Source organism: Hemitrygon akajei, chromosome 18 (assembly GCF_048418815.1).
Source record: "Hemitrygon akajei chromosome 18, sHemAka1.3, whole genome shotgun sequence".
In the NCBI taxonomy this organism is placed as follows: domain Eukaryota; kingdom Metazoa; phylum Chordata; class Chondrichthyes; order Myliobatiformes; family Dasyatidae; genus Hemitrygon; species Hemitrygon akajei.
In genome coordinates this window covers 25,763,422-25,783,341 of record NC_133141.1, presented here as the reverse complement: position 1 = coordinate 25,783,341, position 19,920 = coordinate 25,763,422, and the positions used below count along the sequence as shown (strand labels likewise).

The window sequence follows — 19,920 nt, the reverse complement described above, 5'->3', positions numbered from 1 at the left end:
TGGCAAATCGTCCGCTCATTATCCAATGAGACGAGGCAGAGGTCTTAGGCCCACCATAATTCTTGGCCCGTTATACCAGTAAGGACTGTATCATGAGTGACTGAACTATTATCCAATCATCTTTCAGAACATGACAAACCCTCCGATCAATCAGCGTGGTGGAAATTGTATTATCAGGTTAGGTTGTCTGTCAGATCCAGTACACAGTGCTGTACCATCTGAGTAACGTGAGAGTTAAAGACTTACATTCGGTGTGGCAGCGCGTCACGGCATGATTGGCTCTTGTTGACCAATAGTACACAAAGGGAGGCAGGATCCAGTCTGATAAAGTTAGGATGAGATCGCGCACGCCTCCACGGTAGTTCAAGATGGCGGCCATAACAAGGAGGCTGCTAGTTGTCATCGTATATTCAATGCAGTTTTTATTTATCTTAGCCTTCCTCAACATTGAAGAGCTTAATGAGATGAAATACGGTATTGAGATCCTCTCGGATCCCATCATTAAAGGGCAGGTGAGTTCGTCAGTGTTGTCACAGGGGCTTTCTGTTGCGATTGGGCACCGTTGCCTTTGAGTGTAATCAAATCAAACTCGTTCACACAGCGCCAGAGGTGCTCGAAATGTTGTGGTCACTTAACCTTTCAAGTGCTATACTTTCATTCACCAGCTTACTTTATCGAAGCAACGCTTTGTGTTAGTTCCTGTCACGCAGCCGTCACTGGCAGGCAGTGATGGTGTGCCACTGAAATATATATGTATTTTAGCAAAAGGTGTGGGTGTAGTTCTACTGTTTTTCGTGAATGGCTATTAATGTAGTTTTTCGTCTTGTGTGTGTATTGTGTGCGTTTTAATTTGGATTGATAAGGATGAGCTGAGGTGAAATACAAGTTCTGGTAATATAGAATCCAAGGAGTTTCCATGGAATTATGAGGTTGATATTCCATCGTAAAGTCAATTATTCTTCGAAAACTTCTTTTGTTGCAGTCTATATTTCTTTGTATCAGCGAAGATGCCAAACAGACTGTGGCTATTGAGAAGTTCAAGACAAATGTCGTGAAAATGTAGCCTTTGCCAGCAGCAGCGCGGTACACGTTACAAGACGAGGGCAAACATATGTGAACAAAAACACTTAAACTGAATTAAAGTATAAATGCGTGTTGCAATAGTACAGTTGCTGCTTAAATCATTTTGATGCGTTGAGGTTACAAAATTGCTACAGAAAGCCAAATATTTATATATTTATGACTTAATTTTTTTGTTCCTTTTGGAGATTTCTAAGTTCTGAATAGAATACTCGTTGTGCCGTTTTCCTCTATGGTTTTTTTGGTGTTTCGGGTTCTGATAATTTGAGTGTGTTCCAGGTAGTGTGTACTTTTAATGTTGCCAGTGGAACAACAGAAGTTGTAGCTAAAGACTTAAGGAATTATTTTTTCTTTACTTTGTATAGACTGATGATGATTTTGCCGGAACGTGTGGCAATATCTTGTGACGCGTTTTACTCGTTTTATGTAGCAAGTGAATTGATAGTATGGCATCTGTTATTTCTACCTTACTTTGATGTAACACCATACGTGAAAATTTGAGACAGTAAGTCCTTAACTATTGCAATTCAGTATAACATTTAGAAAGATAATTTGAAATTGATAAATAATACAAAAGACTACATTTAATGTAGCGAGTTATTTGTGACATTGTCAGATAGCACAAGTGGCTGAAAATCTTTGGCATTTGGCCATATGTTCACAAATGAAAATTGGCCACATGAGTTAAACACCAGAGTGTGTCCTGTGATAGAGGAAGTACATGGTTAATGAGACTAACATATAGATTTAAAAGCATATGCAAGATAGATGGTGTGCCTTAGTTCGATAGATATATTGTCACTGTGCAGTAGATGCTACAATAGAGTTTTCCAGCTTAGATGACATTATCCATACAAAAATCTGTAAGACTATCCTTGTAATTTAATAGTCTTCCTCTCTTGATCCTGGATTTTCAACATTTGGGAAATAAAAGCACAACCTTATTTTGTTCTCCTTTTGCTCATAGTCTTTGCCCTTCCTACTTTTTTTTTTGATCTCCTGTTCTAATGTTACAACCTTTCCTCCACCAATTCTACTACAGTATTGCCACATCCTATCAATGATCTTGCCTTGCCATCCAAGTTCCTTGTACTGGTATTTCCCACTGTACCATCTTGCTACCTTCAAATATCATTTTGTTTCTCCCATCTCTGATTTATGCTTTGCATCTTTCTGGCACTTTCTCCTTGTCCCTGATCCTACTTTGTCTATTCCTATCCACCCTGTAAAGGGATGCCTGTGTTATTTCCTTCTTTGTAATGAGCTTGATTGCAGGTTGTGAAAAGGAATGCTATAATTTCCTCCCAGGAGAGATGGGTATTTTGTCTCAGCATGTCAAGAAAAAGCTAAGTTTCCTCTGACTGATGCTGCAGGTGTAATTATAAAGGTTGATGACTTTCGAAGTGTGCAAAGTTCTATGTTGTTAAGCAGTGGTAAAATTGTAGTAATGAGCAAGTAAGTTGGGGGAAGGGGCACAAAAAGTCATTAGTCATAGTTCTACAGCATAGAAACAGCCCCTTTGACCCACTGTGTCTATACAGGCCATCATGCCTTCCATCATGATCAATTCTATAGCCCTCTGTCTTGCTCATTCAAGTACTTATCCAGCTGCCTCTTAAATGTTGTTTCTGCTTCCACCATCTCTCATGCCCTATTCCCATTACAACCATCTGGGAGGAGGTACAGGAGTTGAAGGCACGCACTCAACATTTTAGGAACAGCATCTTCCCCTGCACCACCAGATTTCTGAACAGTCCTTGAACCCATGAGCACTACCTCTCTACTTTGCTCTTTTGCACTGCTTATTTTTTATATTCCTTATTGTAATGTATAGTTTTTTATGTACTGCACTGCACTACTGCCACAAAACAACAAATTTCACACATACTTTATGTCAATGATGATAAACCTGATTCTGATCTCCCCGGCAGCTCATTCCAGATACCAACTACTCTGTGTGAAATATAAATGCTTTTTAAAGTGAAATTTGTAGCAACCAGAGCATCAACCAGAATACCTCTGCTGTTCTTTGTGTACAGGTTATATGTGACACAAAATTATAAAAGTACAGTGCTCCCTCTGCTGGGAATAATGTACATCATTCCTTTTCCTGACCTGTAATCAAGTAACTTTCCATTTGTAGTCAGCACCTCTTGACTTTGCCTGATTCACAAAGTGCTGCACTGGAGTACCAGCTCTTAAATTATGTTCTCAAAATTTCTGTATTGGCATTTGAATCCACTGTCTTTCATTGAAAGCTAAATGCATTTGAATTGGTTGCACTTAGAAGATAATGTTTCTGTTTTAAGCAAGTGGTAAAAATAATTGGAGGATTGGGAAGGCGGATGAAGCAGTAAGTGTCTTCAGATTTGATCTATTTGTAATCCAATGAAATACAAATGTAATTAACGAATACTCTGGGGAATTGGATCAATTCTTTGTTCCATGGATGCTACAAGGGAAGATATTGAAAGACGCAAATTGGTTTCTGAAGTAGAATCTAACAGACAGAAGGAAATATCCTGTACAGCACCACCTTCCACCCAATTTTGATCTTTGGCCTTCATTTGTAGCCCTGCTGCAGTGCCAAATTTTGGAAAGTTTTACAACAATAGCTACACATTAAGTTAAAACTTGGCTGACTAATTCTTCAAAGTTTGTGAAGATTTGGCCTATCATCTAAAACTTTGACAAACTTCTATAGATGCACAGTGGAGAATATAATGACTGGTTGCATCATGGCCTGATATGGAAACCCCAATGCCCACGAATGGAAAAAGTCTACAAAAAGTAGCAGATACGGCCCAGTCCATCACAGGTAAAGCTCATCATTGAGCACATCTATAAGGATCACTGTTGTAGGAAAGCAGCATCTATCCTGAAGGATCTGCATCGTCCAGGCCATGCTCTCTTCTCTCTCCTGCTAGGAGCCTCAGGACTTGCACAAGAAGATTTCGTTATTATTCCTCAGCCACCAGGCTCCTGAACCAGAATGGATAAATTCACTCGCCCCAACACTGAACTGGTTCCATAACCTATGGACTAATTTTCAAGGACTCTACAGCTCATGTTCTCAATATTATTATTGTTTTTCTTTTTTTTCTTTTTTGTATTTGTACATTTTTTTGACTTTGACTTTGTGTGCAGTTTTTCATTGATTCTGCTGTGTTTCTTTGTAATTACTGTGAATGCCACAAGAAAAAGAATCTCAGGATAGAATATGGTGACATATATGTACTTTGATAATAAATTTACTTTGAACTTTGAATAATGCCTTAATTATATTTTGAACATTGAAAATTTTATTGGTGTACGTTGAGCCTTTTGGGCTTGATTTGATTTTTGTCCCACTTGAATTTTTTTCTTTGCTAATTGATTGTTCCTTAAAATTTTGCTAACAATGCTTCAAAGTATTAAAGAACCTTTTGTGTAGATGACTTGCCTTGGAATTCAGGGTGCCTGCAAATTGCTTGTACCTCACAAAGTATACTGACTCGGAATAATAGCTTGCAAAGTTTTATCTGTGGGACTTGCTATGAATATTAAGTGGCTCACTTTGAGGCGGCTGACATGCAACCTTATTCAGAGTGTTACAGCTTTGCATCATTTGTACAGAGTAGAACTGGTTACTGCATTTTCTGGATGAGATGGGATTAATTACTTTTATCCTTTTTAAATGAAAATATCACGAAGTACACATTAGTGATCTTTTTATTTAAAAATCAAAATTAATTTGCAACAACATGAATAAATGTTCACTTTTGTAATAGCTACATAGGTTGAATTCTGGAGTCTGGGAAATTGTTAACTCAGAAACTTAAGGACCCATGACAGTAATGATACTTGTATACTATGAGATGTTCAGTAGAGACTTAGTCACTTATTGAAGCTTTAGTTATAACATGCCATATTTATTTATGGAATTTCTTCATTTTCAGTAGAGCGAGTTTATAATTGTACATATTATTGGGAGTGAACTTCAATTTTGTTGCACGGGGTCTGATTTAATTAAAATGTGGATACTATTTTGGGGATATTTTGTAGCCTCATGCTGGCTTAATTGAATAGAAATAGCTCCACAACAATAGAAATATGTTTACTTGAATTTATAAACTGGATTTATTCTCTTAACCCTAATATGACTTCTTGACAACTTTCATTGTAATGAAGATGGAGAGGGCAAACAAAGAGGGAGAGCAAAAGAAAGACTTTCATTTGATGATTTTTCTATACCCAAAACACATTGCAACCAGTGAGTCCTTTTTGAAGTGAATCACTTATCTTGTGAGAAATTGTCAGATCACAAGAACAGAACACTGGCAATCAAAATCCACAAGGAGTCCATGGAAAGTGTGGATTACTTCTCGTATCCCAGAGAAGGCAGACGTCAATGACAAAATTTGTCTAATCTGCTGTCATAGCCCTAGCCAAAGTGCTAGGTGAATTCCCCTCGGAGTGCTAAGCTATCGTTTACACCTTTCGAAGTGTACATAAGGGTGCCATTTTAATAACTCATTTGAAAGCCGTTTTTTTTTTAATGTCACATTCCCTCAGTACTGTACTTGAGTATTGATCTTCAACACCATATCAACACTATTCTACAGGCTTGATAGCAGTTAATCCTTTAACCAACATCTCATTTTGCTAGTTGATAGTCCAGATAAAATGACACCAATCTCCATTGGAAGCCAACTTGTTTTCTTTCTTCCTTGGTCTTAATGACGGGCATTTTACTTGGTTCTCTTACCATGGATGTTTACTCACCTGCTGTGTATTTCTTGTCATTTTCTGTTTTTACTTAATACTACTTTTTAAAATCAAAGGAAAATTCAGATTATCCAGTCACTGCTAATTCCTGTCAATGCACCTTGCTATGACTCATTGAGCTTCCTTGTTTTGTAGATTACTCAGATCCAAGACTGAAATGCAAAACATTTTGTTTTATCATGAACCACAGAATTTAATATAAATGGTACAGGGTCAGAAATCTCTGATTGACTTCTGGTGCTCTACAAAAATTCTGGAGTTTTTCCTTTTTCTATTTTCCATCTTTTTTTCTTTCAATACTGCTTCAGTTTTTAGTTAGTGATGTTTGTCAGTTTAAAAATATTGAGCTAATCCGTTTGAGTTCAGGACTGCAAAAGAAAACTCTGATCCTTGATCATAATTTGTTTTGTAATGAGCTAACACAGGCCATAATGAGGTAGACTGAGGTAGAGTCCATCTTGTGATAGGGGATTGGTCAATAGTTTTATAACAGAGAAATAGAAGCTGTCTTTAAGACTGGTAATGTGATGCTTTCAGGCTTGTGCATCTTCACCCAGATGGGAGGGGATAGAAGAGAATGTATGGGATAAGTGAGGTCTTTGATTATGCTGGCTGCTTTATCAAGCAGAGAGAAGTGTAGGCAGTCCATAGAGGGGAGGCTGATTTCTATGATGTGATGAGCCGAGTCTACAACTCTGAAGTTTCTTGCAGTCTAAGGCAGAGCAGTCTCCATGTACGATGCATCTAGGTGGTGAGGGTCAAAAGGGACTTGGTGAATTTCTTTAGCCTTCTAAGGAAGCTGGTGCACTTTCTTGGCCATTGTGTCTGCATGGTTGAACCAGGGCAGGCTACCGGTGACATTCACTCTAGAAACCTGAAGCTCACGACCCCCCCAACACCCTCAGCACCATTGATGTAGCATGTGCGGGCCCACCCCCCGAAGTTAATAACCAGCTCTTTTGTTTGCTGCCATTGACGCAACGGTTGTTGTTGTAATACCATGCAATTAGGCTCGCTCTCTCCTTCCTGTACTCTGACTCATCATTTTTTGACATCCGGCCCACTACAGTGGTGGCATCTGTGAGCTTGTAAATCAAGGATTCCCAACCTGGGGTCCATGGACAGTAATTCAAAAAGCTACTGTTAAGATAGCTTAACAGTATTGGTCCATTGCAGAAAGAAGTTGGGAACTGCTGTTGTAGATGGAGTTAGAGCAGAATCTGGCCATGCATTTATGAGTGTATAGCAAATAAAGTAGAGGGTCCAGGACCCAACCTTGGGCATCAATGTTGAGAATAATTGTGACAGAAGTATTGCTACCTATCCTTACTGGTTGTATGTAGTCTGGTCAGGAAGTGAAGGATCCAGTTGCAAAGCGAGGTTCTGAGTCCCAAGTCTAGGAATTTGGAGGTGATTTTACTTGGAATTACAGTGCACATAAATGAGGGATTTTGATCAATGTAACTGAATTTTTGTTTGCGAATCACATGGTCTTTCTACCCCCCCCCCCCCCGCCCCCACAGTAGAGCACAAAACACAGGGGAAAATTGTAAAGTATGTAAAACTTTAAAACTCAGTGAAATGTCAGAAATTCAAAAAATTCATCTCCCTTTGCTCAGTACTTAGTTAAATCACCTCTCGCAGCTATTACAACCAGTAGTCTTTTTGAATGAATCTCTATTAGCTTTGTACAATGTGATGCAACAAGATTTGCCTGTTCCTCGAAAATTGCTCAAGTTGTGCCAGGTCAGTTGGGGAATGGCAATGGACAGCAGTCTTGAAGTCTTGCCAGAGATCTTCGATTGGACTAAGGTCAGGACTCTGACTGAGCCACTCAGGTACATCAATATTCTTTTGTAGCCAATCCGTGGTAGTTCTGGCAGTGTGCTTTAGGTCATTGTCCTGCTGAAAGATGAACTTTCTCCCCAGTTTAAGCTTTCTGGAAAAGGCTAGCAGGTTTTTTAAATCCAGGATCTCTCTGTATTTAGCAGCATTCATCTTCCCATCAACCTGACCAGATTTCCATTCCCTGCTGCTGAAATGCATCCCCATAGCATGATGCTTTCCAGTAGGGATGCTCTTACCCATCTGATGTGCAGTATCAGATTTACACCACATGTACCGCTAAAAATTAAGCATATCCTTGCCTGTAAAGACTTTGCAAAGCATGATTTAGAAGATACTTTAAAGATGTGGAAGCAGGTCTTGTGGTCAGATGAGACTAAAGTGGAACTTTTTTGCCTCACTTGGAGATGTTTCTAAAACATGCATGCATGTGCAATTCATTTTTGGGGTTGCAAATATCTAAGTAATATACTAATAATCTTTAGAGATTTATAATTTCATTGAGGGTGCATATTTCAGGATGATTTCAAGATCTATCTTTGAACTACTGTATCTAAATTGTCTTGCAAATTGCATTCCACAATAACTGGTGTTATTTTCCACATTTCATTTCATAGACTGGCAAGACTGACACTTATTTGCTAAGATTGCCCAGTATCTGCTACCTGCTTGAATGTGGGTGGCATCAGCAGAATATTTAAAGTTCGAAGTACATTTATTGTCGAAGTATGTGTACATTATACAACCTTGAGATTCATCTCCTAACAGGCAGCCACAAAATGAAACCCAAAAGAGCCTTGCTCTTTCATTTGAGGAAGCAAAATTAAATTTGTGTTTGGGTGTATGCAAACTACAGAAACCACATCTGGAAAAAAGTTGCAGCTGTTTATTTCCAAAGCAGCTGACTGGTGATATGTGTATGAAAAGTCAGTGTAGCAAGATTAGTTGCACAACAAAATATTGTGATATGTCAGATTTTGGTATGGAGAGGAAAACAATGTGTGTTACTATGCAGACTGAGTTCACTTTCAGGAATGTGTAATATTGTTGGTTTGATGCATGTATTACTTCCAGCTAAACTATACAGGCTGGTATCTTTTCCTTTTAAGGGAAGGCTTAAGAAGAAACTTAAGAATCCATCTTCAAAATTGTCAATGGTTGTAGGCAAGAACTAGACACCATCAGTTTAAAAAAAAGTGCCCCTAAATTATTCAATAGGAAATTCTGGAGGAATTGCCTTATATGAGAGCTTGTTGAGGATTACTGCACTTCATTATAAAAGTGTGAAGGTAACAGACAGTTGTTGCTGGTGGAATTGGATGAATAGACTCCTTGAGAGCATAAACACTGACCAGTTAGAGCAAGTGTTTGGTTTTTGTTTTTGTTGATACACGTTGTAATTTCTATAAAAGTTTTGGAAAGAATGTTGCAGTTTTCACTTTTTCCCTCTTCTATTTATTCTTTATAAAAGTATCAGAATGCTGCTCCTGTAAGTAAAGCTCAAGTATTGATGGTTCATTGTGTATGGTGCAGTTGAGTGTTCTCATTATTTTGTATTTTTCTTGTGTGAATGCCTGATTTCCAGTATTTTGTGTGTGTGTGTGGCCTGATTTTCAAGTTAGTTTTGCTGAAATCAATGGATCTTTAATTGTACTAAGGGCAAATAAGCCCACATCTCTATCTGTGAAGTGACAAGTGCTTGGTGATATGCTTTCATTAGGGAGCCACTGAAAGCCAGCTTCACATAACATAATCCCACCATAAAATAGCTGATGTCAGGAATGTGATTGCTGTGGGAAGTATGCATTCATTCACCACTGAGACTGCATATTGGTGAGCCACCCTCCTCTGTAGTACAAGGGTTTACGTTCCTAAGAAAAGGTCTGCATCACTGTTTTCCATAACTAAGTGGCATCATCTGCATATGTTAAGAGAAGTGAGGTGAAAATAAGTTTTGTTTCCACATACACTCACACTCACACACATTCACTCTGTGAGTGACTTTTATTTCCTTATTACACCTTTTTTTGAGTGGCAGTTTGTGAATTCTCGAAGTGTAAATTTCTGTTGCCCAAATAGCTGTATGTAGGATTACCTATACTACAAATCTGGTAGTGGAATTGCACCAATTGCAAAGCTCGGAAATGTTGTCTATACAATTTTATACATTTCATGCTAGCCACTAGTGTTATTTAGCCTAGCTATTTAATATTGCAGTGAACTCCACATTCTTAGCACCCGAGGAGAATTTTGTTTCATTTCTTTTTTGGGCATGTATTGATGGCCTCTTAGTTTAGGTGCTTTCCAATCTAGCCTGTCCAACCAATCATCATGTAAGGACCTCTTAAGTCTCTTTGAAGTACATAGAGCATACAGTAGTACAATATAACACAGTGCATGCCCTTTGGCTCACTATGTTGTGCTGACCTATATAAATCTAAACCTTTCCTCCTACATGCTTCTAACCCTCAATTTTTCTTCCATCCATGTGCCTATCCAAGAATCTCTTAAATATCCCTATTGTTTAAGCCTCTACCACCACCTAGGCAGGTCATTCCAGGCACCTACCACTCTCTAACGCCTCCTCTAAACTTTTCTCCACTCCCTTTAAATGGATGTCCTCTGGTATTGGTCACTGGCATCCTGGGGAAAAGGCGCTGGCTACCTACTTATCTGTGCCTTTCATAATATACACCTCTAAGAGTAGAATAGCCCAAATGTTTGGTCTTTCCCTACATTGTAATCTGGTTCTGCCACCATTCTTATACAATCTTGCTTTTTTTTTAATATATACTTTCCAGTGATACAAACAGGTGCATAGTTTGAAAGTGTTCCAGAATTGTTTTTCACTGTGTAGCAGCCAGTTTTCTTTTTCTACCAAGGTGTTGACTACTCTAGGTGAAATGTTCTCTTGGTGCCAAAGCATTTTGAAGCCTTGAATGTGTCAAAGGTTTTGAAATATATGAAAAATGCTAGCAAGCTACATTTTTTTTGCTCCTTCATGTATTTGGGGAGTGGTTCAGCAGGGCACTTCATAGTACATATCATCATGAATAAACAAGGTACCATATTCTCTTCTCTGGTATTTGTGACTTGATTGAGGCTTTAATGACAAACTAGTTTTGTGTTTTGGTCCCAATCTACAATTTAGCAAATCAGTTTGAATTGATGGCTAAATTTGAGAGCTCAACCTTTTGAGGACAGTGTGAAGCCATGGTGCCTGTTTGTGGTTAGAGCATGATAAACTTGATGGTTGAAGAATACTTGTTCCAGGCCATCTAACTTTTTTTTTGTTCTTCCCAGCTATTCCCCCTGTAAATGCAAAAAAAAAAAATGCCAGGGGCACCACGAGGAGTTTCATGCTGAGAAATTTGGATTGGATAGTTTTGGATTTAATTTTTGGTCGTGTGATTGAAAATTAATTGAGTGAAATCACACCAGCAGTGAAATTGGACTGGAAACCTGTAATTATGAATGGTCTTGTTGACCCAGAGGCAATTTCTAAGAGCAAGCAAGATTGACATGGAATATGGAGTTAAATGTGCAGAAAGAATAGGTAAATTTAGGAAGGACAACAAAATTCTAGGGGCGTATAGCCTGATGGGAGTTCGGGGAGCTGGGTTAAGCACAATAGGCAGAGATTCAAACAGAGAGAGGAGAAATGGGCTAAAAATTCTATATCTGAATGCACGAAGTGTCAGAAATAAGGCAGATGAGCTTGAAGCCCAGGTGCGAATGGGTAACTATGATGTTGTTGGGATAACGGAGACATGGCTTCAGGGGGATCAGACCTGGTAAATGAATGTACAAGGGTATACGTGCTATCGTAGGGACAGAAATGTGGGCAGAGGGGGTGGGGTGGCCCTGTTGGTGAGGAATGAGATTCAGTCCTTTGCAAGGGGGGGACATAGGATCAGGAGAAGTGGAGTCTGTGTGGATAGAATTGAGGAACAGTAAGGGCAAAAGGACCCTAATGGGTGTTGTCTACAGGCCACCAAACAGTAGCATGGATATTGGGTGCAAGTTGAATAGGGAGTTAACATTGGCATGTGGCAAAGGTAATGTCGCAGTAGTTATGGGGGATTTCAACATGCAGATGAACTGGGAGAATCAGGTTGGTGCTGGACCCCAGGATAGGGAGTTTGTAGAGTGCCTAAGGGATGCATTCTTGGAACAGCTTGTACAAGAGCCGACCAGGGACAAGACTATTCTGGATTTAGTGTTATGTAATGAACAGGATTTGATAAGCGATCTTGAAGTAAAGGAGCCATTAGGAGGGTAGTGATCATAATATGATAAGTTTTTATCTGCAATTTGAGAAGGATAAGGGCAGCTCGGAGGTGTCAGTGTTGCAGTTGAACAAGGGAGACTATGGAGCCATGAGGGAGGAGCTGGCCAAAGTTAACTGGATGGATATCCTAGCAGGAAATCCTGGAAGGCAGATTATTATCTGAACAGTGTAGAGTTGGGTAAGGGAGTAATACAAAGAGATCTCGGAGTCCTTGTTCATCAGTCACTGAAGGTGAATGAGCAAGTGCAGCAGGCAGTGAAGAAGGCTAATGGAATGTTGGCCTTTATTACAAAGGGAATTGAGTACAAGCGCAAGGAAATCCTCTTGCATTTGTACAGGGCCCTGGTGAGACCACACCTGGAGTATTGTGTACAGTTTTGGTCTCCAGGGTTAAGGAAGGACATCCTGGCTGTTGAGGAAGTGCAGCATAGATTCACGAGGTTAATTCCTGGGATGTCTGGACTGTCTTATGCAGAGAGGTTAGAGAGACTGGACTTGTACACGCTGAAATTAAGGAGATTGAGAGGGGATCTGATTGAAACATATAAGATTATTAAGGGATTGGACAAGATAGAGGCAGGAAATATGTTCCAGATGCTGGGAGAGTCCAGTACCAGAGGGCATGGTTTGAGAATAAGGGGTAGGTCATTTAGGACAGAGTTAAGGAAAAACTTCTTCTCCCAGAGAGTTGTGGGGGTCTGGAATGCACTGCCTCGGAAGGTAGTGGAGGCCACAGACAGGAGTACCCATACACTAGTGAATGTTTTTATTTGTTAGAGAAAGTACGTCAAATGCTATGTAGTTATTGCAGTTAACTTTTAATGTTAGCAGAAATTATTCTGCAATTTATGATTAGTTCCAAGTTCCTCAATGTTGTATTTGAGATAGCTGTGAGGTGTAGTGAAAGTTACTAATCTAGTTCATGATGCTGCCACTAAGTATACACCATGACTGTATCATTTGTTTTTATTGTGTAATGATAGCCAATTACCCTTGACTTGGAAGGCACTGTAAATTAGCGTGTGATATGATCCGTTTTTTGTGTTTAAAGTAGTTTCTGTAAAGGTCAAATCTACAATTACTTGGTGCAAGAAACGATGTAGTTACTCTAGACTATTATTTGATAATGTTACTCCCATTCAGAATAGGCATAATTGTATAACTTCAGTCAAATCTTGTGACTGCATTTCTAAAAGTGAGTGCAATTAAACATTTAATTTGTTAGCAGCTTTCCTGTTTACATATCTAGTGGAAATACCCTGATTTGATTGACTAAAATTACTGTAGGTTTTTTCATTTAGTTTCATTTCCCCTGCTCTTTAAATAGATGTTCTTTAATTGATTTTAGGTAGCGCAGTTGACTGTTGTGAGCCCCATCCTACTTACAATTCTGTGGCAGTGTTCTCATTATAAACTAAGGTAACATGTTTGTTTTCAAAAGTTCAAAGTACATTTATTATCCAAGTATGTACTGTATACATTATACAACCTTGAGATTCATCTTCAAGCAGGCATCAACAAAACAAAGAAACCCAATAGGACCCATTAAAAAGAGCGTTAAGCATCCAATGTGCAAAAAAAAAACCAAATCCTTCAAACAATAAAAAGTAAGCAAATAACATTCAGAACTTGAGTTCATAGCCACAAAGCTGGTCAACTGCAACCAGTCCATGAGCCAGTTAGTTGCAGCCCACCGCCTCAGTTCAGTGCAGAAACGAGTAAACCTTGGCGAGCAGCGAGTTGAACACTGGCCTATCCCTCACCTCCAGCCCCGACAGTGTGACCTTTTCAATCTGGTCTGGTGCTCATATCAGCCAAACCTTGATTCGTTTCTCTCTCTCGGACCCAGGCCCAGCTGCTTTGACAGGCTCTCAGGCTTGGACCCTGCTGCCTCGATTTGGCCTATACCTAATCTTTCTAATCTGGCCTGGCGCTCAAGTCAGCCAAACCTCGGTTCGTTCCTCAGTCTTGGGCCCAGGCCCTGCCGCCTTGATTACACACTACACTGCTTACACCTTTGAGACTTTAGTTCACACAGCAAAAGCCGCCAGGTCATACAGGCTGTTCAAAAGCTCAACTCCAAAAGGAAAATTACAGGTTATTGATTGCAGTGATTATTTTCCAGAAAAAGTGTGATTTAATAAAAGTAGTAGTTTTGTGAGCTGCCAGTAAGGCATCACTGTTTCACAGCACTATCTTAAACCTGCATTTTGTTTTCATTGCTTTATCTTAAATAACTATCCTGTTGTGTGCTATACTTCGCTGACATTTGTATTATTTAATCTAATAATATAAATATTAATGTTTCATTGTTAATGTAAAGTTACTGATTTAATTGTAGCCAAGCCAAAAGTATCAGAATCAAAATGGAGCTACAACCCCTTTTTACATCCTCTTTCTATATGTAAATTTCTATTTAAAATTTCAGTGATCTTTATAATGTGCACTTTAATTTGAATCCCTTTTTTTTTGAAATAGTTTATTTACTACTTCAATACTAATGTTTGCAGGTATTTTGTACATAGCTTTTCTTCGTACTATTGGAGCCAGAAATAGGAAGATCATACAGTTAACCACATGAGTAAGGAGTTGGTGTAGGAGAAAGGACATCAAATTTTTGGATCATTGGGCTCTCTTCCAACAAAGGTGGGACCAGTACAGAAGAGGTGGTTTGCACCTGAACTGGAGGGGGATTAATATCCTGCTGGGGAAGGTTTGCTGGTACTGCATTGGGGGGGAGGGGGGGGGTTTAAACTAGAGTTGCAGGGAGATAGGAACCAGCTGGCCAGGCCAGATTAGTGCCAGATGTTGATATGACCTCCGACAAAGTCAGGAATCAAAAGGTTGAGCATGGTGTAACTAATAGTCTGAGCTGCATGTATTTCAATGCAAGAAATATTGTAGGAAAAGCAAATGAGCTCAGGACATGGATCAACACATGGAATTATGGCATTGTAGCCATTAATGAGGTTTGGTTGCAGGAGGATCAGGACCGGCAGCTTAATTTTCTGGGTTCAGTTGTTTTAGACATGACAGAACAGGAGCAAGTAAAAGTGGAAGGGTGGAGTTATCAGTCAGAGAAAATGTCACGGCAGTGCTCAGTCAGGACAGATTGGAGCACTTGTGTGATTTCTTTTTTATGTGGGTGGAACTGAGGAATAAGAAAGGTATAACCATGTTAATGGGGCAATATTTATAGACACCCAACAGTCCGCAGGATTTAGAAGAACAAATTGGAAAGAGATTGCAGACTATTACAAGAAACATAAGATTGTTGTAGTAGATGAAAATGTATTCAGGAAAGTTTCCTTAATTAGTACTTAGAAGTCCCAAGGAGAGACAGTGTGATATTTGATCTCCTATGAGTGAATGAGACAGGGCAGGTGACAGAAGTTTGTGGAGGGGAGCACCTTCCATCTCATGATCACAATACCATTAGTTTCAAAGTAAATATGGAAAAAGATAGGCAAATTCTGAGGATGGATTTTCTAAATGGGGGAAAGGCCAATTTCAATTATTATCAAAAAGGATCTGGCAAGTGTGGATTGGCAAAGGTGCACTTGGTAAATGGGAGGCCTTCGAAAGTGAAATTTTGTATTGTATACAAAGCTTGTATATGTCTTTCAGAATAAAAGGTAATGATAACAGGTTTAGGATACAACAACACACACAAAATGCTGGTGGAACACAGCAGGCCAGGCAGCATCTATAGGGAGAAGCACTGTCGACATTTCGGGCCGAGACCCTTCGTCAGGACTAACCGAAAGGAAAGATAGTAAGAGATTTGAAAGTAGTGGGGGGAGGGGGAAATGCGAAATGATAAGGGAAGACCAGAGGGGGTGGGATGAAGCTAAGAGCTGGAAAGGTGATTGGCGAAAGTGATACAGAGCTGGAGAAGGGAAAGGATCATGGGACAGGAGGCCTCAGGAGAAAGAAAGGGGGGGGAGCACCAGAGGGAGATGGAGAATAGGCAAACAACTAACTATGTCAGGGATGGGGTAAGAAGGGGAAGAGGGGCATTAACAGAAGTTAGAGAAGTCAATGTTCATGCCATCAGGTTGGAGGCTACCCAGCCAGTATATAAGGTGTTGTTCCTCCAACCTGAGTTTGGATTCATTTTGACAATAGAGGAGGCCATGGATAGACATATCAGAATGGGAATGGGACGTGGAATTAAAATGTGTGGCCACTGGGAGATCCTGCTTTTTCTGGCAGACCGAGCGTAGGTGTTCAGTGAAACAGTCTCCCAGTCTGCGTTGGGTCTCACCAATATATAAAAGGCCACACTGGGAGCACCGGACGCAGTATACCACACCAGCCGACTCACAGGTGAAGTGTCGCCTCACCTGGAAGGACTGTCTGGGGCCCTGAATGGTGGTGAGGGAGGAAGTGTAAGGGCCGGTGTAGCACTTGTTCCGTTTACAAGGATAAGTGCCAGGAGGGAGATCGGTGGGAAGGGATGGGGGGGACGAGTGGACAAGGGAGTCGTGTAGGGAGCGATCCCTGCGAAAAGCAGAAAGATGGGGTGAGAAAGATGTGCTTGGTAGTGGGATCCCGTTGGAGGTGGCGGAAGTTACGGAGAATTATACGTTGGACCTGGAGGTTGGTGGGGTGGTATGTAAGGACAAGGGGAACCCTATCCCGAGTGGGGTGGCGGGTGGATGGGGTGAGGGCAGATGTGCGGGAAATGGGAGAGATGCGATTGAGAGCAGAGTTGATGGTGGACGAAGGGAAGCCCCTTTGCTTAAAAAAGGAAGACATCTCTTTCGTCCTAGAATGAAAAGCCTCATCCTGAGAGCAGATGCGGCAGAGATGGAGGAATTGTGAGAAGGGGATGGCATTTTTGCAAGAGACAGGATGGGAAGAGGAATAGTCCAGGTAGCTGTGAGAGTCTGTAGGCTTATAGTAGATATCAGTAGATAGGCCGTCTCCAGAGATGGAGACAGAAAGATCAAGAAAGGGGAGGGAGGTGTCGGAAATGGACCAGGTAAATTTGAGGGCAGGGTGAAAGTTGGAGGCAAAGTTAATGAAGTCGACGAGCTCAGCATGCGTGCAAGAGGCAGCGCCAATGTGGTCGTCGATGTAGCGAAGGAAAAGAGGGGGATGGATACCGCTATAGACTTGGAACATGGACTGTTCCACAAAGCCAACAAAAAGGCAGGCATAACTGGGACCCATACGGGTGCCCATGGCTACACCCTTGGTTTGGAGGAAGTGGGAGGAGTCAAAGGAGAAATTATTGAGAGTAAGAACTAATTCCGCTAGACGGAGGAGAGTGGTGGTAGAGGGGAATTGGTTAGGTCTGGAATCCAAAAAAAAAGAGAAGAGCTTCGAGACCATCTCGGTGGGGGATGGAGGTATATAGGGACTGGACATCCATGGTGAAAATAAGACGGTGGGGGCCAAGGAACTTAAAATCATTGAAAAAATTCAAAGCATGAGAAGTGTCACGAACATAGGTGGGAAGAGATTGAACAAGGGGGGATAAGACAGTGTCAAGGTATGCAGAAATGAGTTCAGTGGGGCAGGAGCAAGCTGAGACAATAGGTCTACCTGGACAGGCAGGTTTGTAGAGGTAGAAACGGGAAGTGTGGGGTGTGGGAACTATGAGGTTGGTGGCAGTGGATGGGAGATCCCCAGAGCTGATAAGGTTGGTGATGGTATAGGAGACAATGGCCTGGTGCTCCTTAGTGGGGTCATAATCAAGGGGTAAATAAGAGGAGGTATCAGAGAGTTGTCGCTGTGCCTCGGCCAGGTAGAGGTCAGTACGCCAGACAACAACAGTTCCCCCCTTATCAGCAGGTTTTATAGTGAGGTTGGGATTGGTGCGGAGGGAGCGGAGAGCAGAGCTTTCGAAAGGAGTGAGGTTGGAATTGGAACAGGGTGTGGTGAAGTCAAGACGGTTGATGTCCCGTCGGCAATTAGCAATAAAGAGATCCAGAGCAGGCAGAAGACCAGAGCAGGGTGTCCATGAAGAGGAGAGGAGGGTTGAAGACGGGAGAAGGGGTCATCGGTGGGGGTAGGAGAGTCCTTGTCAAAGAAGTAAGCTCGGAGACGGAGATGGCGGAAGAAGAGTTCAGCGTCATGGCGTACGCGGAACTCACTGAGGTGTGGGCGAAGGGGGACAAAGCTGAGGCCCTTACTGAGGACAGAGCGCTCTGCCTCAGAGAGTTGAAGGTCGGAGGGAATGGTAAAGACCCGGCACGGATGAGAGATGGGATCAGAGGGGGGAGGGAGGCTGGTAGTGTCAGTGGAGAGGGAAGGGTTGGGGTCAGAGGAAGATGGAGCCTCTGAGGGCCCAGGAGCTGACAATGTGATCTGAGGGAGAGGGGATTGCATAGTGGTGGTGGGGGAAGGGGAGACGGGAGTCACAATCGCAGCATGTGAAGACCCGGCCTGGAGTTCAAGGCTGGAGTCGCAGTCGGTAGTTGCGCAGTCGCTTTGAAGCTGTCAATGGTCGTTGGAACCCGCGTTGATGGTGCTAGAGTTTAGGATACCTTGATTTTCAAGAGATATTGAGTCACTGGTTAAGGAAAAAAGAGGTGCCTAGCAGGTATAGGTAGGAACAAATGAGGTGCTTCTGGAGTATAAGAAATGCAAGAGAACACTTCAGAGAAGGCAAGAGGGCCAAAAGAAGGCATGAGGTTGCCCTAGCAGACAAGTTGAAGGAGAATCCTAAGGGATTCTACAGAATGTTAAGAACAAAAAGATTGCAAGGGACAAAGTTGGTCCTCTGGAAGATCAGAATAGTAATCCGTGTGTGGAGCCGTAAGAGATGAGAAAGCTCTTAAATGCATTCTTTGCATCTATATTTACTCAGGAAATAGACACAGTCTGTAGAAGTAGGGCAAAGCAGCAGCAAGGTCATGGACCCTATACAGAAGAAGAGGTGTTTGCTGTGTTATGAAAGTACCACAGCTCTGAGGGGCCGAAGGGTGCGGGACCAGCCCCCTCCTTCGAGAGAATCGCAAGATCGCTATTAATTCGGGTCTTGGACCCAGGAAATGAGAGACAATGCCACGGAGTTGACCATTGTTCTTAGAGGCACCTGTGTGAATTGCAACTCTATAGTACGTGCCAGCTATCAGGGACATGGACACCCTCGGGCAATGTGGTGTGGGGATGGTATCACCCTACCTTGATTGACATTTACAAATCTGCCAGCCATGATAAAAAGGAGACTGCTGGAGGCGGTACTCCAGCGACGCACCAGACGGAGACCATCGCTCATGCCTCTCGTAATAACGGGAAGCTGCTCGGAAGCCACGTGTGATTCGGATCCCCTAGCTAGGGAATCGAGTGGCTAATAACCCCGAAAAGGATTTCGGACTGACAACGAGGAACTCCCGTTCTTGATCTCACGCTTTGAGTCCAGAAGGCTGGCAAGTTTATTTTCTCTCTCCAACCCGGGAACGCCCAGCAGTCCTTCAAGCGGCAAAAAGCCTCCATGAACTGGCGAGACTTTTATATTTCCATTGGACAAATCGTTTAACCCCTAGACAACGATAGAGCTTATTTCTTATTGAGTGGTACTACCCCTGCGCTTTAGATTGAGTATTGACGACGTATGTTATCTGAATGTTTGTATTAACCTTACGTTTGTGCCCCTTTATAAATAAAAACGTTTGAAAATGGTACCATCAGACTTCAGTGGACCTCTCTATCTTTGCTGGTAAGTGATCCAGTTACGGGATACGTAACAGCTGTCCTGATACAAATTGGGGTGGATAAATTCCAAGGGCCTGAAAAGGTGTTCCCTATGAGAGGCAGGTGCAGAAATTACAGGGTCCCTAGCAGAGATACTCCTTAGTGATGGGTGAGGTTCCAGAGAATCAGAGGATAGCCAATATTTTTCTGCGCTGGCTGGTGGCGTAGTGGCATCAGCGCTGGACTTTGGGGCAGAAGGTCCGAGTTCGAATCCAGCTGGCTCCCGTGCA

The 19,920-nt window shown here is 41.7% G+C and overlaps 1 protein-coding gene across 2 annotated transcripts in view; it reads left to right on the top strand.

Annotated features, from left to right (window-relative positions):
* Positions 1-331: 331 nt before the first annotated feature.
* Positions 332-19,920, top strand: part of os9 (OS9 endoplasmic reticulum lectin) — a 70,206-nt gene continuing 50,617 nt past the window's right edge. The window contains exon 1 of one of the 2 annotated variants that reach the window (XM_073071139.1): positions 332-512. In XM_073071139.1, the coding sequence (XP_072927240.1) occupies positions 369-512 (144 nt within the window). In that variant the 5' untranslated portion in view covers positions 332-368. The remainder of the gene's footprint in view (positions 513-19,920) is intronic. The other variant, XM_073071138.1, reaches the window with a different exon arrangement.